Source organism: Ornithodoros turicata, chromosome 8 (genome assembly GCF_037126465.1).
Source record: "Ornithodoros turicata isolate Travis chromosome 8, ASM3712646v1, whole genome shotgun sequence".
NCBI classification, from domain to species: Eukaryota; Metazoa; Arthropoda; class Arachnida; order Ixodida; family Argasidae; genus Ornithodoros; species Ornithodoros turicata.
Window position 1 is genome coordinate 28,344,935 of NC_088208.1, and position 26,753 is coordinate 28,371,687.

A 26,753-nucleotide genomic window follows, 5' to 3' on the forward strand; every position below is an offset into this window, starting at 1 on the left:
TATGCAGCGTAAAATCTTTGTCACTGAGATCACTCTTTTTTAGCGTAATGTTCACTCCTTTTCTCGAAAGCATGTTACACTGTCGCCGAGGAATGTAAAAGCAAGAGAGTAAAAATTACACTGCGTGAATGCGGAGTAAAATTATGTTACTGTCCTTCACTTGTGTTACTTTCTCACCGCTTCTTGTTTATTGATGAAGAGTGCCCCTTTAACATCAACTTCCTGTGCATGCATGACGTCGCCCTGGGCGTACACGCACTGAGTGGGTTATATGGACGGGCGTACAGACGTTGAGATCTGGACTAACAAAGGATGACTCACTAACACGCAAATACTTTGGCGGTCACTCACAAGCCGCGATTTTAGAATACAGGTAGTCAACGGACGAGAACTTGTGTATTCGGCGTGGTATGGCAGCGTCATAGTCGTCATAGCAGGGTAAAAAGAGTGTCAGAAGAGTAAGGCGGGGTCATGAGAGTAAAGATGGGCAGAAGAGAGTACAGAAAGAGTGTAAATGTTATAGTTACATTGTGTTTATTCTTATTTGCTTTTTATTTACTCTTTCCTTTTTTCTTCTTTTTCTTACAGTGTATAAGTGATAAATCGCATGTTCAATCCGAGCAACTGTTGTCGGAGCAGAGCTATACACTCCTTAGAAGAAACCGTGCCTAACCGAATCTTCAAGCGGAATCAAGAGACTAATATGGTTGACTATCATCCTTCCATTTCTGTTGATGATGATTATTCGTGTTTTAATGGCGCAGCGCCTTCCATTTATGTGGCAGCGAGTTATGCACCTCGTATAGGGCATCGCGGCACTCTAAATCACGATGTCTGTCCACGTCATAGTGTTCGCGAAGAGCAGGGTTTAGCATTATGGCGTCTGCTGGAAACACGACCTGGACATACATAAAGCTCCCAGCTCCGAGGTGCTGTATTTACGGCGGTCGCCGCTCTGCAATGGGATTTTGCGGGGGTTGGCACTATTGGTCGTCACGTGACTTTCCGAAACCGAGACATTGTTAACGACGACGGAGAAGATACATGACACGACGACAGCAGATACATACAGCAGACTAGACAGTAGCCATGATCATCATCATGTACATGTCATTCGTTCTAGGGGCCACGACCGTAACAACCTGTGACCTGAGTCTCCAACTACTATATAGGGAATGTCCGTGCCTCATAAAATTCCCGTCGCGGTCTTTCCGTTCCAAGTATGACTTGATTCCTCGAGAAGATCGCCCCCAGTCCAAAATAGTCTTTCATTTAAAAAATCTAATCGGGAGTAGATTTACGCTTAAGGTGAGTCGGCCTATTTGTTTGGTGACATACTGCACGTGCCGCTGGGTAGGACTGAGGATAATTTCGACCACCTGGGGTTCCTTCGAAGTGCGTCGGAAGTGTCCGACACACGGTGCTCGAAGCAATGTTTACCTAGGGTGCTTCAATACTATACCATATGTTTACCTCCCCAACATCGCCTTCGTATTCATCTTCGTATTCGTCTTTCTTCTTTGCTTCGTATCCCGTTCATTGACGTGTTTGCGAATTGCGCACACATCTCCGGCATAGAATACGGACAGTGTCATAGCAGGAACGCAAACGTCTGCTCCCATGAAAGCATGCTGAAGTCAGCAAGTGCAACCGCACATTTAAGATAATGTACTTAATCCGAATAACTTCTGCTTGCGTGTGCAGAGGAACATAGTGATTAATGAACAGCTATGAGAGTAGATTAAACTGTGTGCTTCGTGAATTGAAGCTTAACGTCCGACAAGGAGGACATGGAGAACAAAGGATCTGACTTCCTTCGTTTTTCTTTTGCATGCTATGCGACAGGTTTTGCAAGCATTATAACACAAGATAAACATATCGACCCGTCACGTCAACTACATTTTGCATAAACACGGGTTAAACACCTCCTAGAGAGTAGATGCGGACGAGGTCAAACGGGTGCTCCCTCTTGCTGAACCTGCAGACGTAAGACTGTCGCATTTTGAACCCCATCTGCTGGGCGAAGCTGCGGTTGGCGTCTGGCAACGCTGGTGACGTTACCATCACCCCCGCAGTGACAGCCAGAGGAAACTTCGCCACTAGTGCGCGCAAAAGAATCGCTGCCACGTTGCGTCCGTTCGCCAACAGCACGGAGACGTCTCCGGACCCGTTACTCATCTCCTGAATCACACCGTAGCCGATGACAGACTCGACGCCCTGTAAGGCAAAACAACGTAAACAACGAGAATAGACGATTTTAAAAAGATGTGCGCGCCACCAAGCGCGCGGCGCAAAGCAGCATGGGAACTTTGAGTAGACTACTCTGTCGTCTGCTTCGGTTATGGTTTACCCCGGCTGGCGCTGCTTCTGCGAGAACCTGGAATGTTGTTGTTGTTCTTCTACCTCCGCCTCTGGTCGTCTCGTAATGCTTTAAGGCGCTATAAGTTCCCATGAGCCCTTGCGAGCCACAGGTGGCGTTTGCTTTTCTAAAATGATCTATTAGCCAAGACAGGCTACAAACATGGACGACACAAACACGTTTGATTTCGTTTCATTTCTCTGCAAGGCAATACCTTTATCTATACTTCGAGACTGGTGAACTCCTGAGGGCAAACTTCACCCACAAATCTAAAGACGTCTGTGACTGGCTTAGAGCACTCGCGTGACCCCGGCGAGTCACAACGTTGTGCTTTCTGATTATGTTTAACGCTGTTGCTCGCACACTTATCATTTTGGGCAAACACTGGTTGCGTAAAGACGCACTGAACCAACTACCATGACGTCAGATCATCGAGCACTCTCATTGGACGCCGAGAATCGTCTGCTTCGGCGAGGGAGCAAGGCGACCGGTCGACTGCTCTGCCTCAGACGGAGGACGGGATAAAATAGAAAGAAAAATGGAGACTGGCAGCCAACGGGAAGCAACTTTTATGACCCAACAGGTTGAAAGCTCGCTTGCTCACCAGGATTACAGGATCTATCCCAGGGATTGTAATCTCGATTGTTAGTTTCCCTCACTTTTTTTTAAACCCTTCAATGCTTCTTTAACAGCAAACACGTAAGCAAACACGTAAAACATTGGCGATAACAAAACATGTGAATTGACCTCCCCGTTTACATGACGTTTTCTCCTATGCCCCAATCCAGACTTGTACGTAACGTGTTACAAGTAATTGTGTTACAAGTAACCAATTGCTTTCTCGAGTAATTTTGCGAGTAACTGATCTGATCAGTTTTCCAAGCAAGTAATTTTTCAAGTAATCTGATTACAATTTTGAGTAATCGGTTACAACTAATCGATTACTCTTCGACTAAGCGTTATTCATGTACGAAACCGACCCACAGGCTCAATCAAAGCCTTTCCTATTTACTTTGTTTTCCACTGCCATGAGTGGAGGTCATTGTAACAGGACTCCACACATGCATTTTGAGTGTCTGGGGACACCTTGATCCCTTCCGACCGCAACATGCTGTATCTACGTACGTACAAAGAGGAGCTCCTATCCTCCTCAAAACCGACAAATTCCAATCTGAGTCCAGCGGGTCCAGGCTTGTGTAATTTCACGAACTTTTATTAGTCGTATGACTTATTGTTATCGAAAGTAACGGACAAAGGGACGCGTTACTTTGTTAGCCGTTACTTTATTACAATTTTAGCCGAGTCATTTTTAACGGTAAAGGTTAGTTTTGCCCACCAGAGTAGCGGTAACGTATCCAGTAACGGTAATCAATTACAATTTTTCAACTAACGTGTATAAGTCCGTCTCCAATCTCAACGTGCGGACTATATTGTCCACCGGCGCGGAGCATACGTCCGTGACCGTAGCTCTTACGTTGTCTCGAAGTACACAAACACTGAGCCATGGAAGTTGGGAAAACGTACCTTTCTCTCCCTGACCGCAATTTTGCACTGCCCGCCGGGGAGGTGCAGCAAGTGTTGGACGAGTGCGTCTCGATTACAGCGCAGCACATCCTCGTCGTATTTTATGACTTCATTAATTATTTCGTCGTAGAGATCGATTAACCTGACGTTTATTAGGTTCACGTCAACAAAGCTTGCCTCTGTGAGGATCGTTGGCCAAGTACCCACAAATGGAACAGGGCACCTGGAAGGAGGAACCCATGAACTTCAACCCGGGTCTTGTTTTCATTCCCATTGCATTACTTCGTGACCGTCTCGAGCCCCTTTCTTTCACGGTCTCCGTGTTCCCCTTCACATCTTTGTGTGCGTGTCTGTGTGTGGGTGTGTGTGTGATTATAAATGACACGTCAGACGGACAAGAAATGATACATTTTGTCATGAAGAAGACCGAGCTTCCGCTGCAACGTCATATCATTTGTATAATATGATTTTGTTTAATTATGACATATATTGTTTATGTTTACCTCTCATCTTACAATCCTCTGCTCATTTGTTGTTTTACTTATGTGCGTATTATATACAAGGTGAAAAGAATCCAGAGCTGAATGGCTGCATGCAGTGTACGTGTTCGCCCAATATCAAGCTCGCAACTACGCAAGCTGGGGACGGCAATTTCGCCTTAATTGGGGCTCTTTAGCGCAGCACAGGAAAGTAATATGCTTCAGGACAAGCTGGACCGAAGAGCATCTCTCGTCAAGAGATCAGTGATCAGTGTTCGTCCCATTCGGATCGATAGACGGGGTACTTAATCCGTGCGCATAGATGCCCACTTGCAGAAAATCAGACCTCCGTACATTTTTACATACCTAGGAAACGTTATCATTTGACTGCGTGCATGACTACAACGGTATGTCATACCTATAAGGAAACAGGGGCATTTCTTTGACGAACTGCTCTTCGAGACGTACAGGAAGCCTGAGGAGGAAGTTCTCCTTGACGACTTCTAGCACAGCGCTGAGGATTTCCTTGCCGACACCGAGTCCGCGATGTTCATGTCTCACAGTCAACTGGTCCAGCAGGAAAAGTCCTTGGCCGAACTTGCACCAGGACGCGCTTCCGATCACAACGTCTGAACGAGTCAGAAAATAAACGTGACTCTTTCTTCGACTGTTCCTATTGGCTTCCGGAATGCCGACGACATCCCGCACTCGCGAAGACAAAAGGAGTAATTTTACTCCTTTTGGGCAAACGAAATTCCGTTTGGAATTTTTTTGGAACGCTATGCTGAGTGTTGTAGTTGGTATTTTTGCATAATTTTCGAATTTCTCTTGATACTTGCTGATTGCCAAAACAGGGGAAAGTAGCTAACGTAATGCCAATCCATAAAAATGGTAAGCTGATAACGTGAATGCTTAGACAGAAAAGATTCGATCGAACGATCGATTTATCGAAGGCCTTTGACAAAGTCTCATGACAAACTGTTACGTCAGTTGGAAACCTCGATTTCATCAGAGACGGTGCTTAGTTTTTTTTTTTTTTTTAATAATTGAGTGTTTACGTCGTGAGACAACTGGTGCTTAGTTGGTGCCGTTGTTATCTCACAGATAGGAAGCAGTTTGTACTTGCGAATGGTTACAGCTCGTCACTAGAGGGGGGTGACATCTGGGGTACCTTGGGGTACCTCAGGGATCTATTCAAGCCCCCCCCCTCTTATTTCCAATCCTCATCAACGTTATCTGTAAGGCCCTTTCTGTTCAATGTCGATTGTTTACAGATGAATGCATATTGTATTGCGATATGAGAACTCAGGGTGACCACGAAAAACTGGACCAGTCTCTTCAGCCTATTGTGAGGTGGTGTGAATCATGGCGAATGTAATGCGATGCCGATAAATATGTATGCACGTATATTACGCAAAAAAAAAAAACTGTTCTATAGATTATAAATATGGCGCAGGCGGTCATGAGCTGTACACAGTGGCTTGATTGATATATAATGGTGCACATTGAACAAGTCACTCGTGAAGCGTTCGGGAAATTGTTGCTCGAAAATGCGGCGTGCGCTGAGAGTAGGAAGGAAAGAGGGGAAGAATGAGAGGAGGGGAGGGGAGAGAAGGAGATCGGCGTTGCCGAGTGTCGAAGCGCAAGCACATTTCAGTTAAAACTCCTTCAACGCTGTCAGGGACGCTAGCCTCTCTCCGTATGTTAGGTGTGAGCAATCAATCACAGGACGGCTAGGCAGCCCCTTGCAGCAGGCAAAAATCGATGCATTCATCAATAGGAAACGGGACACGTAATGTGAGAAAAATATTTTTACCGTTTTCGGTCACTGCGACCAAGAAATGCTCCGGGCTAAGCTTCCACGCAGTTTCGATGCTGCTTTTTGAGAATATGTAGTTGGTCCGAAGGCGAATCTCGTAAGCCTGATGTACCTCCTCTGGCCGAATGGCGCGTATCACGAAAGGTCGTTTTTTAACAACAACGCTCATAACATAACGCGTGACTATCGTCGAAGGTGCCATAAGGTTCCCCTACCTGTCTTCGATGGTCCGTTCAGAGAGATCATCCTGTGAAGACCTTGCTGCGGCAGCCATTTCTAACGGTGGATCAGGCAACGTCATCTTCGAGCAGCACCCAGACATCATGGTTGACAATACAGCAGCTGGACGACTGGCTGTTTACTGGTACATATATGTTTACGTTGTATACAGCGTGCGTCATGTAACGTGTCATTTGACCTTTGTAAAAAAAAAAAATGGCTCAACAGAAAAATATTGGGTAAGCGGCTACCCTCCGGCCATTCAATTTGCCACCTACTAAAATTACTTTCGACGACTTTTAATTGAAATAAATTACATTTTTTGAATTGAACTCGGAAATTTCCTAGTCAATGTAACGTTTTTCTTGCTAAATCAGATAGACCCTGGTTGAAGAAACCCACTGCAAAATACGTTATGTAGTACGACGGTTTTGTCCAGAAAAGTCGCCCGAAAATTGAGGCGTTACGTCCCAGCTAAATGCGAACATATTTTTAAAATATATACATATATCACTTTTTCCTAGATGAAATCACATATGCTGAAGGGCACTCCTTAGGAGGGCATTAGCAAACTCCTAAGGCAATGTCCTAATTAAATTTCAATAATGAACGTTTTAATTATAAAAGCTACGAAGTTGTCCCAATGAGAACATCTGGTCCCTTCCGTCACCTGATACCGGAGCCGTTTTCAGAACTGGGCTTCCAGAGGTGAGTCTCTCACCCTGACGGGAGGACATCATGTTCCACGTGAGCTTCCGACGCCACTCGCTGTCGCCCACCGTCGCCCACCTGCGCACTTCTGATGGCCCAATAAGGCCCTAAAATCCCTACGTGGAAGGGAGCTACGTTGAAGCCAAACTTCACTGTTTCCTTAAGCGCAGTACAGTTCTGAATACATTACTTGATTTCCTTCATATGGCTGTATGACTATTTCACTGGACGCCTTAACTAAATGTCATCCTTACAGATTTACAAAGACAGCAAGACTGCGTACAAAACAGGCAGTTGTTTATCGTTCGCTCAAAGCACGAAAATTCTGCTGTAGTCAAATGGAACTTCCTTCTTGGAAAAGCATATGGCTATATTCCTCTTGGGCTCCAAATCCATGTTGGTATACAGCAGAGGCTGGTCCTTGAAATGCACTGTGGTGCACACCATTACAACGCCCACTTGCGTGGCCAGCGGGAAACTCTCGACAAGGTTCCGCAGGATCAGTCGTGCCACTTCCGGCCTCTGAGCGAACACATGCCTCACCAGGGCAGCGCCCCCGATGTCCCGCTGGATGGTCCCCATTCCGCACAGGGCGTCGTGTTCGAACGCCAGCTTGAAGATAAGTCCTTTTTCTTCCGACAGGCACCTTATGTGAGACAAGTATGAGTGATAAACCAATCAGAATTACGTGCTGGAAGCGCAGCCGTATTAGACGTTACAAGACCTGTGCAAAACTCTTCTGGCGCAGTATGTGTAACTGTTAGCAGTCTACCGCATGATTCAACTGAAGTTCCTTGTCCAAAACACAAAGTCTCGTTATAACGAAGTAAATGAAACCGGAAAAATATTCGAGATAAGCGGCAATTCGATAAAAACGGAAATGCAGTAAGAAGCTTCGGAAGCGTGCGGAAACAGCGCAGGAGCCTTGAAAGCGGTATTCAAGCATGCAAAGAGAACCTTGGTGGTGAGCAGCCTTTAATTTAACAGAGAGAGAGAGAGAGAGGCGCGGAAGCTGGGTTCTCTGGGGTTACAGACGTACGGGACTTGCTGAACTACGGAGTTACGGACGTCCGCTGGCTTGCGCTGCGCACTAAGCCGGCTGGCAGGGCCCTTCGAACAATCGCGTTCGAAACACGTGCATTTCGGTGGGGAAAGCGCGCGACTTCGAACAAAGCAGCAATTCGAAAACGGCGATTTTGTTATAACGAAAGTGTGACATATCGAACATTGGTTCCACTGATACAGCTTGATTTTGCAAAGAATAAAGAGTTCCATTCTTCGCACAGTACAGCGAAAACACGGCACGTCATATTACCGAAAATAGTCATGCATCTGGGTCTTCATAATATCCGTAGTGTACCAAGAGACCCGATCTAAGTGTATGCCCTCGTCAAAGTTGACCACACGCGTTCCGTCCAGAGCCACGGGAAGGTCGGTGAGTTGCGGAAGTCCCGGTCCGACCCGATGAAAGAGATGGTCTGAGACGTGAGGAAAGAGCCCTCCCAGTTGCATGTCTCGTACGGACCCACGACTGCTCCGCAGCATCACGTTCATATCTTGAACGCGCCGCATGGTCTTAGTGACGAGCTCTTTGGCGAGCGGAGAGTCCCGGTACTTGTGCTGGATTCCCCAGAAGCCAACGTAGGCCAATGTCTTGTTTAGCTTCACAATGGCGCACCCGCCGCATACTTCACCTGTAGGGAGAACATCTTATCCAACATCACCTCTGCAATACGTCGCGTACTGAAACTGTGCATTCACTAAGGTGCACGTTACTGTACCTACAGAGGAAAACGTGAAAGTGGCGTAAGCGTTGTGTAAAAGTGACGTTCGAGTGACGTAAGCAGTTGCTAAAGTTGCGACTAAGAACTTTTCCATGTCGCTCAGTCGCTACAGCGTTGCCAGTGTATACTTTTTCTCCAACATAGTACCCGTAATGCAGTGATTGTTTATTTCAGCGGACTTGAATATAGAGCACAGGTAACCGATCTACACTCTAATTTAAAACAGATACAGCCGAGGCAGGGCTAATTTTAGCAGTAAGTACTTTTGCGCTTACCCAAAAAAATCTATTACACGGGCAACATACATAATACAAGCAAAGATGCCACATGTACAACATATTTTTCACTCGATGTCAAATAACTGAAATTAAGCTTTACTAAGATAACTCGGAGGCGCAGAGTGATGATACTTCTATAAAGTGATGAGTAGAGCAGTTGGACTCGGGCAGTTTTGCTAGGCTGGTTCCATTCACTGTCATACTGTTGCACTCAGTTTTGGTTGGGGTGCAGTTTTGTTGATGAAGTACGGCACAACGGAAGACATCGAACTGAAACGCCTTACCGGATTGCTTAACTGCTACCAGGAATCCATCGGGATCAAGTGTCAGAAGAGTTTCGAGGAGAGATTCCGCGCACAGGTAACCCATAGAAAGCCTGATGTCCAACAGCAATGGTATCTCATCTGGTCGTACTGGTCGAATGTGAAATTCAAACGGCTCTTCCATTAACAGCAATAGGTCTCGCTGCATTGCATTGAAATTAGCATTAGCTTTCTGTAAAAAGAATTCCCACGACTCACATTAACCTTGTCTCGATTATGGTTCAAATACGGGACGTCTATTGGCGATGCAGCGGCCTGGATGAAAGAGCTTCCCCATTTCTTCTTCTTCCTTCCTTTCTGGCCTTAATCCGCTAAGGAAGGTTCTTCTTTATCTTCTTCTCAATGTACTGCATAGCCATAGGGCAATTAACCATGGATCATTAGTTGCAGGGCGATTGAGAGGACGAAAAGTGAGGGATGAGATTGACCAGGGCTGCTTGGCTTGAATAAAAAAAAAACTGTATATCTTCGTTTTCTTCGTATATAACATCGATTAGCATGTATCCTTTTACTTTTTTCTAACCATCCGCCCACCCACTTTTATTTGAAGCAGCCTTTCACTACAGCTAAATAAGAGAAACAAAATTGTATACACATCTAGCAAGAAATAAAACGCTTCCTCAAGGTACGACAAATAATTGAGCGTTTCCCCCCCCCTTTTTTTTTCGTTTTTGGTTGTGGCGTGTTGCTTAACAAGTGGCTTTCGCGCAAGAACAGTGTTCGCGACTGACATGCAGGGCCAGAGAAGGGTCTTTTGATCTTGAACACCCTCCAGAAACCTCTCCACTCATTCAAGTAGCCTGTATGTGAATGAGTGATGCTGACGTCACCCTTGTGAATTGGGGAGTCCGCCGTAAGTAACGGTGCCGCCGTGTCCGTAGCAGACGAGTTTTCAGTGCGACGCGACGAGGCATCAAAAAATTTTGTATAAGCTACAAGGCAGAAGCGTTTCGGAACCGCTGGTGTGTGTGATAAATAACGCATGCACATGTAATTCTGTAGAGGAGCATATCTTAGACTTGAAGGTAGAACGTCTGCATCCTGTCAAAGAAACGCTGAGCGTCTTGAGAGGTTCCGGCGCTTACTTCGTCAAGACGGAACCACGAAGTGGACCTCCGAGACTTCCCAGAGGTCCGGTTCCGCATCCTGCCCCAAAGCGCGCACTGGCCGTCAGTTCGTCAGGCAAAAGTCGGACTTTTCACTTTGGACTCTTGACAGAAATGTTTGTTCCTTATTGCCCCTGTGAGGGTGTCTGTTGTCCCCACTTGCCGCCGTCAGTGTTGCTCGCCACAGAAAAAATTTTTTTTCCCTACTTTCGAAGACTAATACAAGCATGGCTAGGGCGGATATTTTATCGAACTAGGCCGATGCTCCAATGTAGTTTGCTGATGTTCTGGCGAAAGCGCTGTCCTCCAACACGAATTGTCGAGGATGGCTCTTGATTACGACCTTGACGTACCATCAACAACGATCCTCCTCTCTATAGAATGTGTCCCACAAATCACAGCAATTGCGGCTGTCGACAGGCTTACGAGTTTAAGAAACGTCCTATGTATACAGCATGAGAGGAAATCCGAAACAGTGTACGAAGATATTCGCTGTGGCAACTTGGCAAGTATTCGATCCTTCATGGCATAATTAGCGCTTCGTGACGACTAAAAACGGTGCTGGCGTCACATACAAGTACGAATAAAAACGTTGCCAGACCTGACAATACAGTGACGACACTAGTTTTTCTCTCTTTTTGTTGTACGTCTTTTGTTGTCATTCGCGCCAAAAGAACGACAACCATTGTGTACGGAAGAGGCCAAATAGAAGCTCAGCAGGGAAGGGATCGGTCTGTCAGTCACGCTCTGCCGAAGGCGACGTTCGTGTTTGCTCGGCTGCAAGGAGGGTGACACATACTCGAGGCCAACGAATGTGCCTCTGTATCACCGGGTGCTTGTTACTTCGATTTTTCAACCGGGAACGAGTCTCGAGCTGAAGGGGGTGATCAATCTCCCCGCTGGGTTTGTACTGCTGCGGTGTGATTGGTTCGTCCATCTCGATGGGACGTTTGTATGGGTACCTGTACAAAAAAGAATATTGTGTGAAGTAGGAAGCACCACCTTGAGCATGAGGAGAACGAAGTACACAGGAGTATACAGGAATATACAGGAGCATACAGGATCACGAACCAGCAAATGAACAGTTTATTAGCGTACCAAAATCAGGTTGGGGAAAGGAGGTCACAGAGAGAGAGGGGGTTAGGGTCACTGAGGGTTGGCTTACACAATATAGCAATGGGGTAATTGTAGCAGCTTCAAGAATGATTCGGGACGGGTTATTTTTAACAGGATAGAGGCGCTCAGTTTTCGGAAATGTGGGAACACGGTCAGAGCAGAGCAGGACAGAAAGTGCTTGGCCAATTCCGAAGAATTGTTTTTATTTGCAACTGAGCACACGTGTTCTTGGATACGTTCGTTAATGCAGCGGCTCGTTTGTCCAATATAAGTCATATGTCACAACTCAAGGGGATTGAGTACACCAGCACCAGCTCACTCGTGTACTTTTTCTCTCTTCGACATATTGTGTGTACGGTCTTCTTGCCCTTATGTAGTGGCGACCTTTTCTTTTAAATACCCTATGTTAGCGCCGCGAAGCAACTGTGGCTATAAGCGCCGTACAGACGTGGAGGGATAGAGAGGACAGCAGGAAGGAGTCGGGGGCAGGGGGCTTATTACGCGTCCTGTGCGCGGTAGCGGCGACTTGCACAGTGTTAGCATACGTTGCGATTTTTCAAATCTATAGCTTTGTGGGGCCCATTAACCTGGACAGCGGTGTAGGTCAGTCCGTAACGTTGCGTAGAGAGAGGAAATGAGCGGAGAATGAAAGGAAGAAGTTACAATGGGCACTGAAGCGAGTGCTGGCGTCCGGAGATCAGCATGAGAATACTGCCCCATAACGCTATGCCGCATATACACGCGTCTGGTACAGTTCCCGTCAACCTTAATAATAACACTGTGGTCTCGTTCCCGAGCGCGATTACAACGGCCATTGGTGCCATGAGGAAATCTTAATTGAACAAAACTATTCTGCAAATTTAACTCAAGGATTTTGTTTAACTTCACATTCCCCCAGTGCCACAACGGTGGCTGTTATCACGGTGGGAAATGAGGCCGAATTCTTTTCCGGTGTTATTATTAAGGTTGGCCGGAGTTGTACAATGCCCAAAGATCTACTCTCCCTTTTTTAGAACTTTTGAATTTTTTGTTTTGCTTTGTGAGATCTACGAGTAAGTTTAAAAGAGAGCTATGTATGCCCGTATTGGTGTTTGCATAAACAAGCAAACAAATTTATTTGAAGCAGTGAAGTAAGGCATTCGTCATGTCGTTTTTAATCTTTTTGTATGGAAGTTGGGCACAGAAGTCGCACGAATGTTCATTTAGTTGCATCCATGGGCGCTGTTAAGAGGGAGGGGGCAAGAGGGGCACCTTCCCCCCTCCTGGCTGATACTTTTTTTTTTCGCGACTTTGCCAGAGCCCTATCGACTGAGGTGAATCGATCAGCATCTTTAATAAAATTATAACAAACGTCTCGGCTCTCGGGCTCATGTAACTTGTGGTAACTCAACGAATAGCAACATCTCGGGCACGAACAAGTTGCGGGAGGCGTTCTATAGTAGCGGGAACGTTCTAATGACGGACGTCATTGATGAACAATAGGAAGAATCCGGGGTAGTTGGTGTAGGTTCATGATGGCGAATCCCCTTCAGTCACGTTGACAGGTATGGAAATAGATTTTCTACACACGGACAAGGTGTTGAGTGCAATCTCCCAGCCGGCAGCATAAACCTTTGTCCTCTCCGTACATTTTTAGGCGATAATCAGTGGCCTTGATGTCAGCGTGTAAGATGCTTTGATTAAACCTCAGTTGAGAGTCTGCAGTTGTCCTGGCTACTTCTGCCTTTGGCCTTGTCTTCTTGCTGCTATTCGCCAGCATGAACGCCACTGATGGTACTCGGAGTTATTGCGCAAGAGTGAGCTGCAGAACGACACCCTCTCCCCGAGGGGCGGGGGGGGGGGGGTACTGTGCAGTGGTGCCCGGGTCCGAGATCTTGCCCCTCCCTGAAAAACTGCCTAGCGGCGCCCCTGGTTTCATTGTAGTGAAACCGATATGTGAATAGCCAACTAACTGATCAACGCTATCACGAAATGAAATGTTAACGTGTGTGCATTCCAGAGTTAGTGTTAATGTTCTCAAGAGCCTGTGCTTTCCAATGTTAACGTTGCTTTACATGATGTGCGCTTTTCTTTTTTCTCCAGAAGGACAGATTATCACCTGTCTGGATTACCTTATCATGAGACGACGAAGTCGTTTAGTTCGTATTCGCAAGCGTAATATTGTCGGACAGGTACCAGTCTAAGCACGCAATACTGTGTACAAAATTGTAAAGTAACGAGGACAACAGCACACAAGCTTCCAATACAGAGATAACCTTTTTACCAATTCCCCGGCGCAAGAGAGAAAAAGGAAAACCGAAAGCGAATACGAAACTAATAAAGAAAGCGCTCCCATCACACCAATACTGGTGACGCGGCCTACGCGAAATCAAAATTTTCAGAATCCCCATTTCCTCCTTCTCCACCTGTACCTTCGCCTTAACGCCGAGACGCGCATGCGCAGCAGCCCCAACTCACCCCGCGAGCGAGCGCGGTCGACTGCCGAGAAGGGCGGACATACGGGATAATCCCAACGTCCGTTCGCGAGAAAACATTTTGTCACCCTCAAGCGCTCACCGGCGCGCAGCGCTCGTATACAAGTCGCGGAAGGACACCTTCGTGTTTCAAACCCATTTTTGTTTTCTCTCACCCACAAACCAATCCATCTCTCTCTCTCTCTTTATTTTTATTTTATTTTTTTCTCGTGGCGAGTCCGCAGCGCCGCCTGCGTGTGCCATTTGATGCGAGCTGTTTGAAAGCGTGCAAACGTAGCAGCGGACAGGGGACCGTTCATTGTGCAGCGAAGAGTAAGTCGTGGGGTAATCGATAGAGTCGCCGGCAAGCAAAGGTAACCAAGGCACGAGATAAGAGAAACGGGATGGCTGAAGACGGATTGGAAGTTCGCCAGATGCGACCGGAGGAGATCTCGCAGGCAGTGGATATCTGGAAAGAGCAGGGACTGGAAGAAGGGGAGAACAACGTGAAGATATGGTACGAAGTGGATCCCGAGGGGTTCTACGTGGCCGTCGACACCGACACAGGTGAGAGCACTGGGGGGTTGCACGTGGACCGGAGAATGCAGAGGAGTTGTAATGGCGAGCGCAAAGGTTAAGGGATGGTAGTTAATGATGCGTGCAGTGATATCTGCCTGGGTTGGCGGGCGGTCTGAATTTGCGCTGGTTGTAACGGTCTCCATGCGAGCGCAGTACTACATGCATGCGGCGTAAGTGAAAATGGGATAATTTTAGTCCTCCTACGGGGACTACCTGCGCTGCCACAAATGTTAGTCCCTTTCGGGACTAAATCAGCAGATGTTTTTGGAAAGTTTAGAGACCATTTGCATTGTCGGGAAGTAAATTTCAAGGACAGGGGTTTAAAATGGGGATTAGTTGTAATCTAAGGAAGTAGAAGCTTTAGTTGCTTCATTTTTTTTTCTGCACTTTGAGTGTTGTTGTATGTTATAAGTCTCCACATTTTTTGCCCTCATACTCGTTTACAGTTATCCAGATAGAGAACATTGCAACGCAAAATCGATATCCACGAAATCGTTTTTAATTAGCGTCCCTGTCTAATACTTTAAAACTTCGTTGCAATATCATATCCATTTCATTCAAAATACGGTGCTGCGAAACCTAATTACTAGTCACGCAAGCACGTGGTAGTGGTGGCGCAGTTCATGAACTCCAAAGGGTACACAAAGCGTAAAATGGGGAGTAGTTAAAGCTCATAGTTCCCTATAGATTGCAATTACTCTCCATTTTAGTACCCTGACACTGAAATTTACTCCCTAGCACTGGTAATAGTCCCTAAACTTCGCATAACCTCGGGCGCACTACTCCCTAAAGGGATTGTTGGCTGTGGCTAACTGGCCAGTGCATATTTTCGCCAACAAGGACTAAATTAACTTTTCATTATTTTTTCCCCTAGAGTACACGGTGCCACTGGTACACCTGATAGGGTAATATATGCTGCTCATCCGTCACGTGACAAGGCACTATACACTGCGCAACATCCGAAAAATGATAGCATTTAGGTGATTTTATGCAAGCTCTAAAAAGCTGACTTCGATCATCACGTAATGGATTTCCTGTTTCGACAAAACGAAATTGATGAGGAAGCCGGGACGCTAAATGATTGGTACAAACCCATGGCCAGCGACGTTCGTTCCGCCCATCATGATAGATGACATCCGTTATTGCCGCATCATCCTGTCTTTCCACATTTTTCTCCACTAAATCCTCGCTCACGCGGATATGTGCCGAGATTCCTGTTATACACGATAAGGCCTTGGCGATGAATATTAGAGGAAGATATTAAAGGCGTCGTTCCGCTTAAAAATCTGCCGTAATGGCATGCGGCAACTACATCATAAAAAAGGGAGTAATTTTAACCACTCTGGGGAGCAGATGCATTGCCACACCCATTGACGGAAGTGTATACGAAGTTTAGGGGTTTAGGGGGGGGGGGGGTATTAGCAGTGTCGGGAGTAAATTCGAGCGTCAGGTGACTAAAATGGGGGCTGATTAATTTAGGACAGAAAGCATCAAGGGCGGACCCTCGCTTTGGGGTGGTGTGCTGGGGGGGGGGGGGGGGTTCTTTGATCCGCCGCTGCAAAGCGTGCAATTAATACAATGCAGATTATTATAACAACAATCTAAATATAAATATTGACGCAGTGCGAGTGCAAGGCCCGCAATTTCCGCGGGTGACCTTGGAGCTCTAGGGAGTGGCCACGCTCCCCCCTCCTCTCCCATGTTCCCTCTCCCAATGCCCATGTGTTCTACGTAAAGCTACAATTTTCGCAGCCACTGTGCAACCAGCGCAGCTGGATCATTGTTGTCTACCATCTGTCCTAGTTAGGTACCTCCGACTTCTTACGAGAAACGTCGAAGCGAGCGCGTCTGTGTTTCCTACAATCTAAGAAAGAAAGAAAATTGCACAATAGGAACAATCTGGTGGTGGTGGTGGTGGTGGTGGTGGTGATAGGTCTTGCCGTCGGAGGTAGTCGGTATAGGTTCGTGATGGCGAATAGCAGCAATGTCCTTGTCTTCTTGCTCCTATTCGCCATCACGAAAGAAAAAGAAAGAAGGGGGCAACATTTGGAGACGAGTTGTCACAATTGTTACTCCCTTTCGGGACTAAATGCTTGGATGTTTACCCGAAGTTTAGAGGCTGTTACAGTGCTAGGGAGTAAGCTTCAGGGTGACGGGACTAAAATTTGGAGTAAATGATATCTAGGGGACTAAAAGCTGTGATTACTCCCCAATTTACTTCTGCTTTCCTCGGATTGTACATAAACGTGTACTCTACCACAGATGCTACTCGATTCAAAGGTTCATCGGATCAAAGTGATCGTGCCCATAGCGTCTAATGTGTAGCAATATGACTGTATTAATAATAGTGACGTACAATTATATCACATAATCTATGTTCTAAGTGTTGAGACGTAGAGGGGCAGTCAGGAGCGTAGTTGAAGAACACGAAGACAAAAAACACTGAAGGGGATTGTTGATTTATTACCGTACGAGCTTTCGGACGGGGTCCCTCCTTCATCATGTGCGAACTAATCTGAATCTGAACCTGAATATAGCTGATCGTCGCACCTGATGAAGTACAGACTTCGTCCGAAAGCTTGTATTATTGTATAATGTTTTATAATATTCACCGTATGCTTAATTTTATTTTGTTTTTTTTTTACGGCCAATTCCTTTCTCAATGCTTAACTCCCTGAGGTAATTAAAATAAATAAATAAAATAAGCGGGAAGCGAACGAAAAACCACCTCATTGCCTAGCCTGCGTTCCCCAAAGTGTTTTTCGTTTAAACATGAATGCATTCAACGCATCCATGCAAGCAGCGGTTTAGACTCAATCGATTCGCCATCAAGTCGTCGGTGATAGTATAAATATTCCATAAGGGAAAAACGTCATTTCGCAACCGCACCCTTCAAGCTTCGTTGACAACGGCAGCTTTTGTGCAATACAGAGAAAACATGGTCATAAAAGCAGTCATGAATACAACGCTGTCGTCGCTAAATCGATAGACGCAAGCGCAAGCATTGTGGCAGTGCTGCTTCTTTTATAGAGGGCGCCCTATAAAAGAAGCAACATAGCCACAATGGTTGCGCTGGGTCCGGGTTTTAGAGCTCAAATTAACGACTACAACAATGAATGCCGCTTTCTCTAAACATTCGCGCGTCAAAGGTGTTTGCAGTACCTGTGTCACACGCCCGGATAATACGATGTTACTCACATCGAACTTTATACCACATGCAGAGTATATTTGTGGTTTGCAAAGTGGTACATCGGTCATAGTATATTTTTTTACAGTGGAAGTTATGGGAGAAATATTTTAGAGCGCGAATTTCACCATGCACCGCGCTTGCACAAACTTAGCGATTATTCACAACCTGCACATGTATAATGAACTTGCAACGTGTACAAATTATATTATTATAACACAGAAATGGGCGCGAGTAATGATACTTAAAGTAATATGTAAAAGTAATTAAAATTAGCTCCATTAAGATTAGTTAGGTTAGTAAAAATTACCAATCCGATTCCCTTTCATCGTTGTACTTTTTCGTTGCCATACCCCTCTTATCTTTCTTTTCTTTTTCGTTTTTGAAATAGTAGTGACGGAAATGACCCGGGAGGGGATATACTTATTAGAACAGAGAGGAAAAAAAGAGGAAGGGTCAGCCTAATGATCCCACTCCGACACAGGGGCCACCGTTTCGTCCAACCTGAACACGATGTTCCTGCGAAGCGTGCTTCACCGCAATATAACCTCTACTGAGGGGAAGCGCTCCATACCATAAAGCAATCACTAATGCGTTGTTCCTAGGTACGTGCCGAGAAAATCTATAGAGACGTGGGTAACGTTACAGTTCATTATGCGGGCATTGAGTAGTTAGCCTCGTCGACGTAAAAGAGAGGGAGAGGGAGAGAGAGAGAGAGAAAGGGGAGGCATCATCCTTCAGACCTATAATTAAGTCCTCCTAAGAGTCCAAGGCTCTGTTGCGGTTACAGTAACTCTCTTTAATAGTCTGTGTTCACGAAACATCGGGTCGACCACAAAAGCCGGAACGTTTTAAAGATCGATAAAAGTCGCCCCTGCGTGCAAACCGTTTAGCATTTTACCGAAAGGAGCTCGAGGCATTAAACGCACGCTGCATACGTATATCAGAGCGCACCGCGTAAGGGTGATGAAGTCCCTGTGCCCATGCGCAGGGACAAGCACGGAGGCACCACTCTCATTACGTCGTAACCCAGCAGGCGGGATGGCAGGACCACTTCAAGGCTCAAAGAGATGTGCTTCTCGTCTAGACAGGCGAGCACGGACCCCGAAATCGATCGGAACATTCCCGGGCTAGGAATGCGAGAGGGGGCCCCCGCACCGAATATTAATTTGAAGGATATAAGCCACGTCCACAAAAGCACCAGGGAGGGGGGGGGGTGAAATTAAAGGGGACGAAATAGCGCGGACGCCGTCGAAATAAAGATTTATATAAAGAAGATATGACGGGCTCGGCACGCGAATAATGGTAGGTACTCTGCCCTCCTTTATTCGTAAGGGCGGTGCTCCCTTGAAAGTTCGTCAGGAGGGGGTTAATTAATATAACGAGTAATTAGCCCGGCTATTCAGAGAGTATTTATGCTGCCCCATGTAGTGCACGTTGAGGACAATGCGTGCTTCGCGCGGATGTTACAGTTATTTCTTTCTTAAAGGGGCACTAAAATGCAAAAACAAGTCCACTTCAAATTACGTTACACGCTATGTTAATTTCGACCTCGTTATCATAATTCAAAACTTTGATTCCGTTACAGATCTACGTACTACATCATTACCACTCTGAAAAATATAATAGGCTCGTAATGATTTATCCACAAGTTTTCTGTCACCTCCATTGCTCTTGTGCCGCATGTTCAGAGGTTTTTTGTCCAGTCTCCATGTCCATGCCCAGAGGTGTGCCGCATTTGGCAGAGGTATTCCTGGCTTTCCCATTCGCAGAACGTTTCACCAAGCTTTTGATGATGTTGATGATGATGATGTTTCGGGTTTTTCTGGAGCATTGACAACTATGGTCATAATGAGCAATTGCAATGATAAGAATGTACTAGTTAAAAGAAAACACCATGTTTATTTAAAATATCTCATAAATGTACAACATGAATGTTCTAAAACTCACCAAGCTTGTTTAAGGTTCAAGGTTGTCTAATACAAAAACAAACAAAACGAGAACAGATTTTTTTCGTAGTGCTTTTACATTCAAACAGTTAGCCGCAGTTACACTTCTCTCTCTCTCTCCCTCTCTATTAGGGGTTAACTGAGCAAACCCGCACTCCCATTACTACCTCGGAACCCAATCTTTTTGCCTCAGCAAAACATGCGCACAGAAAATAACGCGACTTCCTTTTACCTTCGGCTGGTCTCGCAAACAGAGACTATCGACTGTACTGCCGTATGGGAGCTTTCAGCATCTTACGATTCTCCCTGTTTCGGTTACGATGTGATGCCAAAGGCAACGAAAGCTCTCGCCTCCTTAAAGGAAAGGGCAGAAGAAGAAAAAGTACAGCCTTTCGGCGCAGTTCGGGTTATCCGAAAGAAACGGACGGCTCGAATAGAGAAGCTACGGGACTACCACTTCGTGCAGCGTGCTTAGTTTAGGAAAAGGCGACGACCTATTGGCGAGGTTTAGTACCCGATCAACGGGGGAAATTGTCGCCCCTGCCGACGAAAGACCCCAATCACCATCACCACAAAAAAGTTGTTCATGTTTAATACATCGCAAAGTATTCGTGATAACGGTTCCGAAAACATAAGCTAATCGACTTACTCCTTCGAAATGAATAGCATAACTGGCTGCTGTTTGATGTGTCAGCTTTATTTGTTTTTTTTTATTTAGTTAGTTATTCACTCATTCATTCATACTCCAGCCTCGAACGCTATGGCTGAAGTAGGCATACACACTGTGCATGAAATCACATAAGATAAGTCCTCTAGTGGAGCCGGCCATTCCATTCGGCAATCGTGCGTGAAAGGAAAATGTTTTCCATCGCTTATCGATCTATTATAGGAAACTACGTGTTTTCCATGGGGCCGCTTATCGATCCACCACGGGAAACTATATGTTTTTCATAGAGCAAAAAAAAAATTCAAATTAGGAGTAGATTTACACGTAAGGTCAGTCAGCCTATTCGTGTGGCGACATGTTGCACGTGACTGCGAATAATTTCGACCACCTGGGGTTCTTTTGACGTGCGCCTGAAATCTCAGGTACCTGGTGCTGGAAGCAATGTTTACCTCTGCCACATTGCATAGAGCCGCGTATCGATCTATTATAGGAAACTACATGTTTTGCATAGAGTCGCTTATCGACCTACTACAACTCTACACATTTATTTGGCAGCCATAACGGCAATTACACTGCGACTCGTACAACACAGCGGCAGTTCAAGAGTTATCACGAAGACCAGAAGATTGTCTGCAGTTTCGTGGACGTCTTTTGTAATAACGCGTCTTGTGGAAGCTTCGCAGTATTTTTATGCGGAGACAGCACCTTGTCCCTAGGACCTTCGTCTCTGTAGTGCACCATACACTTTGTCGACTCTAAAATGTTGCCCTTTGTTCTCCTTCTTGTTCCCTTGTTCTTGTTCTCCTTGCTGCGCCTTCTTATTAAGGTCTGTCTTTCTTTAAATTCCTGCTATGGCTCATGGTAGGATTTCAGCGCCACGACGCTTTTGAAAGTGACTACATAATCCGGCCTCCGGCTTCCGCTACATGAACGCATAGAATTGCCCGGAAATATCGATTATCCCCGACGGCGGTCCGCAACAAGGCATCATTTCCCATCCAGTGCTTTCATTTCATTTTTTATATGTATTGCGTAAGCGCCGGAAAGCTCTAAGCTCTGGCAAGCTGCTTTGCCATGGCTGGCGCGAAACTCGCCTTTTCATGTATGTTGAATAAAGAGGCTGAGTAGCTGAGTCACTTTTTCATCCGTATTTGTTCACGACACTGTGCCCTGGTGCACTGGCAGGAACATTTGTAAATCGAAAGAAAGAGTGCGTAAAAAGCACAAAGATGTACTGATGTATTGGAAGATATAGCCCTGAAACAATTTATGTGCTGTCTTGAACAAACGTGCATTATGCAAAATATAATTTGAATTCCCAGGTAGGTGTATGGTATATACATCTCAAAAAGAAAGAAAGAAGTGGAATGGTCCCAGCATACTGGATTAGATTACATAAAAAACGAAAAATATGGGAATATTATTATAGACCCGACATGGTCTCGAACTCACACATATTTTTATTTCTTTCTTTCCCTCTTTTTTATTTTTTTTCCGTGGAAATCTTGCGTTTTCACATGTCGCCCTTCTGTAAGAGTTGGCCCCTCATGCTAGTAATTGATTGTAGCCCAGCAATGACGCATCATCCCATCCCGTTCTACTTTTCATATGTAAATATTTGCCGGAATAACCAGACATATTGTAACTAGTGATAGTACTGACCGTAGATAGCACTCGTACATATTGTAACTAGTGTGCCTGTCGGAAAGTCTTTCGGGCATGTTGTCGTCAATAGATTTTCCAATAACAGCATGACGGGAAAATAATGAAAGCAAACCATAGGAGAAATAAAATGTACGAGATATACGTTTTCTTTCAACGAATGACGATTCTTGTTATATCAAGTATGGCACAAACCAATGGTGCAGACAAGTATGATGCCGCTTTCAAAAGTATAAAAGACGTGACCGCGGCGTCTCCATATAAACAAGCACAGCAACTACGCTATACGACGGTGCGCGTTCAAGAAGCCATATTACGCATCCTTTCCCATTGCTAACGTGGAACACTACCAGTGGACAAAAAAACGGAGCCTGTATAAGTTGAAGCAACAATTGAACGTATATCTGGTGGTACTCAATCACTATCCCAGTAAGATGAACAGTTGATTAAATGTGCGCTTCTTACGTCTTTCCAGAGCAAGTCGTAGGCACGTGCGCAGCTGTACGCCAACACGAGTCCCTCTTCTTCGTCGGCATGTACGCCGTACGCAAGAGCTACCAGGGACGTGGCATCGGTCCCCGTGTCTGGCAGGTACTCATGAACCGTGTCGGAGAGAACAACGCGGGACTCAACGCCGTACCCAAGCACCTGTCCACGTACCGTGACAGGGCTGGATTTTCCTACTTGGAGCCCTGGAGCACGCTCGTCTACAACACGACCAACGTCACTCCAGAGAAATTACAGCCTTCTTCCGAAGGTCTACGGGTGGTTCCTATAGACGACGACATTCTGCCGAAGCTAATCGAATACGACACAGAAATCCACGGCTACGATAGACACAAAGCTGTTACCCTTACTCTTCAGGACGAGGACGGCTGCGCGCGAGCTGTCGTAAGGCAAGGAGACGACGGAGAGGATGTTGTATGCGGATTTGGTAAATTGAGCGCGAATATTCTAGGGGGCGCTCTCGCTTCTCCTTTGTACGCAGACGACAGGGACGCTGCGGGTGTACTAATACGGGAGCTGGTAGAAAACTTTGAACCGTCAAAGCATAGCCTCACTATGATGGTGCTAGATTGCAATGACGACGCCTGTGCCCTGGCCGAAGACCTTGGCTTGAGTCACTACATGAAGGTACCTCGGTGCTATAGAATCGAAGGCGTTCAGGCGTCGTTAGAAAAAATATACGCGCAACATGATCTCAACTTTACTACTTTTTGAAATGAGAACGCTATTATAGCCAGAGGTATCCTGGTGCAGTGAGCATTCTTTGCAAGAGGTGTAGTCTAGCGTTTCATACTTGTCGCTACGTGCACATGGCAAACGGCTTCACTTGACGCATGTTACCTGTATGGAATCATTCGTTGATTTTATTGTTAAATATGACTCCCGAGCAGCTCAGACATGACGTGCTCAAAGCAGTGTCACTATAGTGACCAGTAGCCCTCTGAGCGCTCCCTCTGTACACGGAGGGAAGTGGTGCTTACTGTTTAGACACCCGCATGCTCAAGCATTGGATAAATTGCAAGTGGAAACAAGAACTGGGTGACAGGCACGTCAAAGCGCGCGTTTCAGACGCTCAGCCTGTAATGTACGTGTAATGTGTGAGGGGAACATGACTAACAACACATGTTGGCCAACCGATACTGAGCATGTACCCATGTCATTTCACCTCCTTCACATTGATTCAGCTTGTCCATGTTAACTCACGCGCACAGATATAGCAACCAGACAACATTGTATGGCAAAGACGTGTCTGTAGCACGACCTACTAGATTATGATCTAGTAGGTCGTGGCCTGTAGTAACAAGGAATCGCGACGTAATCTGACGAGAAAAAGATAAAGGAGCAAGACAGGTGACGCGAGAGTACAGTGTAACGGAGCGCTGTCTATGGCTTAAGATAATACCTTTTTACGTTGTTTTATTTCTTTTCGCACATCTCAACTTTCTTTTCAGCACACCTAATGGTGAAGTGTAATGTTTACGGAAGGGTCGTGCTGCTGCTGCTGCTGCGCACATTTACGTGCGAAATCGCTTAGAAATGATATGAAGTATTTCCCCATTTGTACTTTAAACGTACTTTTTTTGTTGTGTGGTGTCCGATGGGGCTAGTGCTTTAGAAACCATTTTATGGTCCATTCGCAAACCATTTACCTGATTTTTCTTGTTTCCTTTTATTTAGAGCATATTCTGTGGGTTCATGAAATTTCCTTTCACCCAGTCAACAAGGTGATATGTCAAATGAACTGTGATAAATCGCCTAAGGACGAATTCGCTTATGTCATACACAATAAAATTTTTATACAATTCGGGTGTAAATGGCTTGTACCGTGGAGAAGGTATACACACGTTTCGTAAGCCACCCTTCTAAATAGTGTATCCTACAAAAGGCTCCATTTCAAATGGCATATTCACAGAAGCCAATTTTAGGCCGGGTAAGGGGGGGGGGGGGGTGCATTGCATTGAAAAGCACTGCACCAGCTGGGAGTTTTTGCAAACACATCTTTCGACACTGTTTATACACCTTTCAGTTGAGCTTGCCTTTATTGAGCGAGCGTTTATTTTCAGAAAACACCCTCTTTACACGCCGGAAGGTGTAAAACATTACTGTGTAGGTTCGCCTATTCTCGAAGTAAACATCACGACGTCTATGTGTGGAGGACCACAGTATCACTCGCTCGTTTCTGTGTTCCATAGTTTTGATTTTCTTAACTGATATACTTTCATGACAGAAATACCGGGACACAAACAATAAATAGAAGCGCGAGCAATTAATTATGCTTTTCGTGGTGCCCAGGATATTCCATGCATGCTGCCCAAAAATGTGCTCATACAATATGAATGGGCACACAAGCATTTTCTTTTTTTTTTCTTTTTGGTACCGGCTGCTGTATAGTGTTGTCGATATAAGCATCACTGGAATGAACGCACATATCGTTTTGTATAAATGTGAACATACCGGTTGATAAATAAAATTGTTGATGGTTTACTGATGACGGCGTCCTGATAAGATTTGCTGCTTCAAGCGACACGGCGGAGTACATGAGACTGTTAGCACTGACTTGTCATGGCGTGACCGACGCTCATTTCAAAGCAGGCGGACCACAAACCTGTACTGTCATCACCGCTTCAACCATGGCCTATGCTTCAGCACACATCCAATCTTGCCAAACGCGTCCGCACTATTTCGGCGTCCACATCACCACGCAAGTCTAGGAGACAGGAACACGATGTATGTTCTGGCTGTCCCTGTAACATGTTCCGTACCGCAGCGACAATTAACCTCTAGCGTGTACAGACGTCACCACGCTTAACCATAGCGCGGAAGCGCGTGGCCCGTTTGTATGTCAGCACCGCCTTGCGTCGATGCTGGGGTGCAGAATCTAGGGCCATATTATCCGAGCGCCTCCTCTCGATGGGGTGAGCTCGGGGGAATCGACGTAGTAGGATGGATCACCTGCTGTGTAGTGTCACCTAACGCTCTCGCCTTGAGGGGAGCACAATATTATGAAATAATTTTGAGGCGTATGTAAACACTGTAGGCTCACCCATCATTCTGTTCACTATGATATGTGCTATCACAGAAATTTTTATTTTGTTTCATGGTGCTGAGGAAAACTGAATTTCTTATCGCTGAAGTGTCTACAGAGTAGGTAACTGAGTAGGTGATCCGTGGCGTGCTTGCCGAGTCCCCGTTGAGGGAGCGCTCGTGTGCCAGGGTCCCAGAGTCTCTACACTAACTCGCGCCAGCTAGGGCTGCCGCCTGTCCGGATTTCACCCGAACAGTTCGGAAATTCAAGGCTTGCGTTCGGTGTCCGGGTGAAGGTGTAATACGGCCATCAAATGTCCAGGAATTGGTCAAGTCCGAGCAAAAACCTTACGACTTGAGTTTTTCGTTTGCGTCATCGTCGCAAAAGATTGTGCGACAGCTAAAATGAGCAATCAATGCTACGTTGATCCACATGAAGATGCTATAGACAACGTATTATTAGAACCCTCTGCGTCCAGCTCTCAGCTTTCAAGTCTCAAGAATTTGATACGACCCTTCACAATCCACTTCGTCCTATCCAGGACAGGGCAAAAAATGGAGGGTGGCGTGGTAGTAACAGCTTCCTACACAACCCATAGTTTGAGATAGTTCACACAGCACTGGGCACAATGCAAATGAAATTGAGAGGACCAATAAAAATGCTATGTTATGCATTCCACCGGCCAATCACGGGCCTTCCTGCTTGTCTCGCCCTTCAGCGCCTCCTGGCTGCCATCATCTACCAGTGTTTCGCCCCACGCTCAATTTTGTAGTCTGAAATCATTAAAGCAAATTTGGGTTCAAAACATGGCATACGTCGTACTGATTCATAGGTACGAGGTTTAGAGAACTCAGTGTGTTGCGCTTGCAACCCCCCCCCCCTCACACACACACACACACACACACACGGTGTTCGGTATTTGCCGAGGCAGAATGTGGCAACCCTAGCCCCAGCGTCGACGCAAGGCGGCGCTGGCATGCATGCTGGCCCAGTGCCGTGTATTAAA

At 45.9% G+C, this 26,753-nt stretch overlaps 3 protein-coding genes across 8 annotated transcripts; 1 reads left to right on the forward strand and 2 right to left on the reverse strand.

Moving 5' to 3' along the window:
* Positions 1–1,872: 1,872 nt before the first annotated feature.
* Positions 1,873–6,528, reverse strand: LOC135366109 (uncharacterized). Of its 3 annotated transcripts, XM_064598761.1 has the most exons (5): positions 6,397–6,528; positions 6,179–6,298; positions 4,781–4,991; positions 3,884–4,106; positions 1,873–2,217 (listed from the first exon to the last, which is right to left on the reverse strand). In XM_064598761.1, exons 1-5 carry the CDS (start codon positions 6,425–6,427, stop codon positions 1,918–1,920), a joined length of 885 nt encoding a protein of 294 aa, XP_064454831.1. In that variant the 5' UTR covers positions 6,428–6,528; the 3' UTR covers positions 1,873–1,917. The 3 variants fall into 3 exon arrangements, with proteins under 3 accessions (XP_064454831.1, XP_064454832.1, XP_064454830.1); XM_064598762.1 differs by lacking the exon at positions 6,179–6,298; XM_064598760.1 differs by having other exon boundaries at positions 6,179–6,526.
* Positions 6,529–7,391: 863 nt separating this feature from the next.
* On the reverse strand, positions 7,392–26,413 carry LOC135366858 (uncharacterized). Of its 4 annotated transcripts, none has more exons than XM_064599807.1 (6): positions 25,177–26,413; positions 19,601–19,762; positions 9,695–9,843; positions 9,458–9,638; positions 8,427–8,805; positions 7,392–7,757 (listed from the first exon to the last, which is right to left on the reverse strand). In XM_064599807.1, exons 4-6 carry the CDS (start codon positions 9,618–9,620, stop codon positions 7,421–7,423), a joined length of 879 nt encoding a protein of 292 aa, XP_064455877.1. In that variant the 5' UTR covers positions 9,621–9,638; positions 9,695–9,843; positions 19,601–19,762; positions 25,177–26,413; the 3' UTR covers positions 7,392–7,420. The 4 variants fall into 4 exon arrangements, with proteins under 4 accessions (XP_064455877.1, XP_064455875.1, XP_064455876.1 ...); XM_064599805.1 differs by lacking the exon at positions 25,177–26,413 and adding an exon at positions 22,681–22,857; XM_064599806.1 differs by lacking the exon at positions 19,601–19,762.
* Positions 14,208–25,210, forward strand: LOC135366857 (uncharacterized). The gene is made up of 2 exons (XM_064599804.1): positions 14,208–14,738; positions 22,691–25,210. The coding sequence occupies exons 1-2, from the start codon at positions 14,576–14,578 to the stop codon at positions 23,434–23,436; spliced, it is 909 nt and encodes a 302-aa protein (XP_064455874.1). The 5' UTR covers positions 14,208–14,575; the 3' UTR covers positions 23,437–25,210.
* Positions 26,414–26,753: the final 340 nt, after the last annotated feature.

Bases quoted from the DNA above. Each gene is read 5' to 3' on its own strand.
- LOC135366109 (XM_064598760.1), bottom strand. From the start codon at position 6,383: ATGGCACCTTCGACGATAGTCACGCGTTATGTTATGAGCGTTGTTGTT. The intron at 4,992-6,178 runs GTAAAAATATTT...TGACTCGTTCAG, and splicing joins GGTCGCAGTGACCGAAAACG to ACGTTGTGATCGGAAGCGCG. The intron at 4,107-4,780 runs GTATGACATACC...TCCTCCTTCCAG, and splicing joins ATGCCCCTGTTTCCTTATAG to GTGCCCTGTTCCATTTGTGG.
- LOC135366858 (XM_064599806.1), bottom strand. From the start codon at position 9,620: ATGGAAGAGCCGTTTGAATTTCACATTCGACCAGTACGACCAGATGAG. The intron at 8,806-9,457 runs GTAAGGCGTTTC...TTCTCCCTACAG, and splicing joins GGTAGCAGTTAAGCAATCCG to GTGAAGTATGCGGCGGGTGC. The intron at 7,758-8,426 runs GTAATATGACGT...GTCTCACATAAG, and splicing joins CAGATGCATGACTATTTTCG to GTGCCTGTCGGAAGAAAAAG.
- LOC135366857 (XM_064599804.1), top strand. From the start codon at position 14,576: ATGGCTGAAGACGGATTGGAAGTTCGCCAGATGCGACCGGAGGAGATC. The intron at 14,739-22,690 runs GTGAGAGCACTG...ACGTCTTTCCAG, and splicing joins GGCCGTCGACACCGACACAG to AGCAAGTCGTAGGCACGTGC.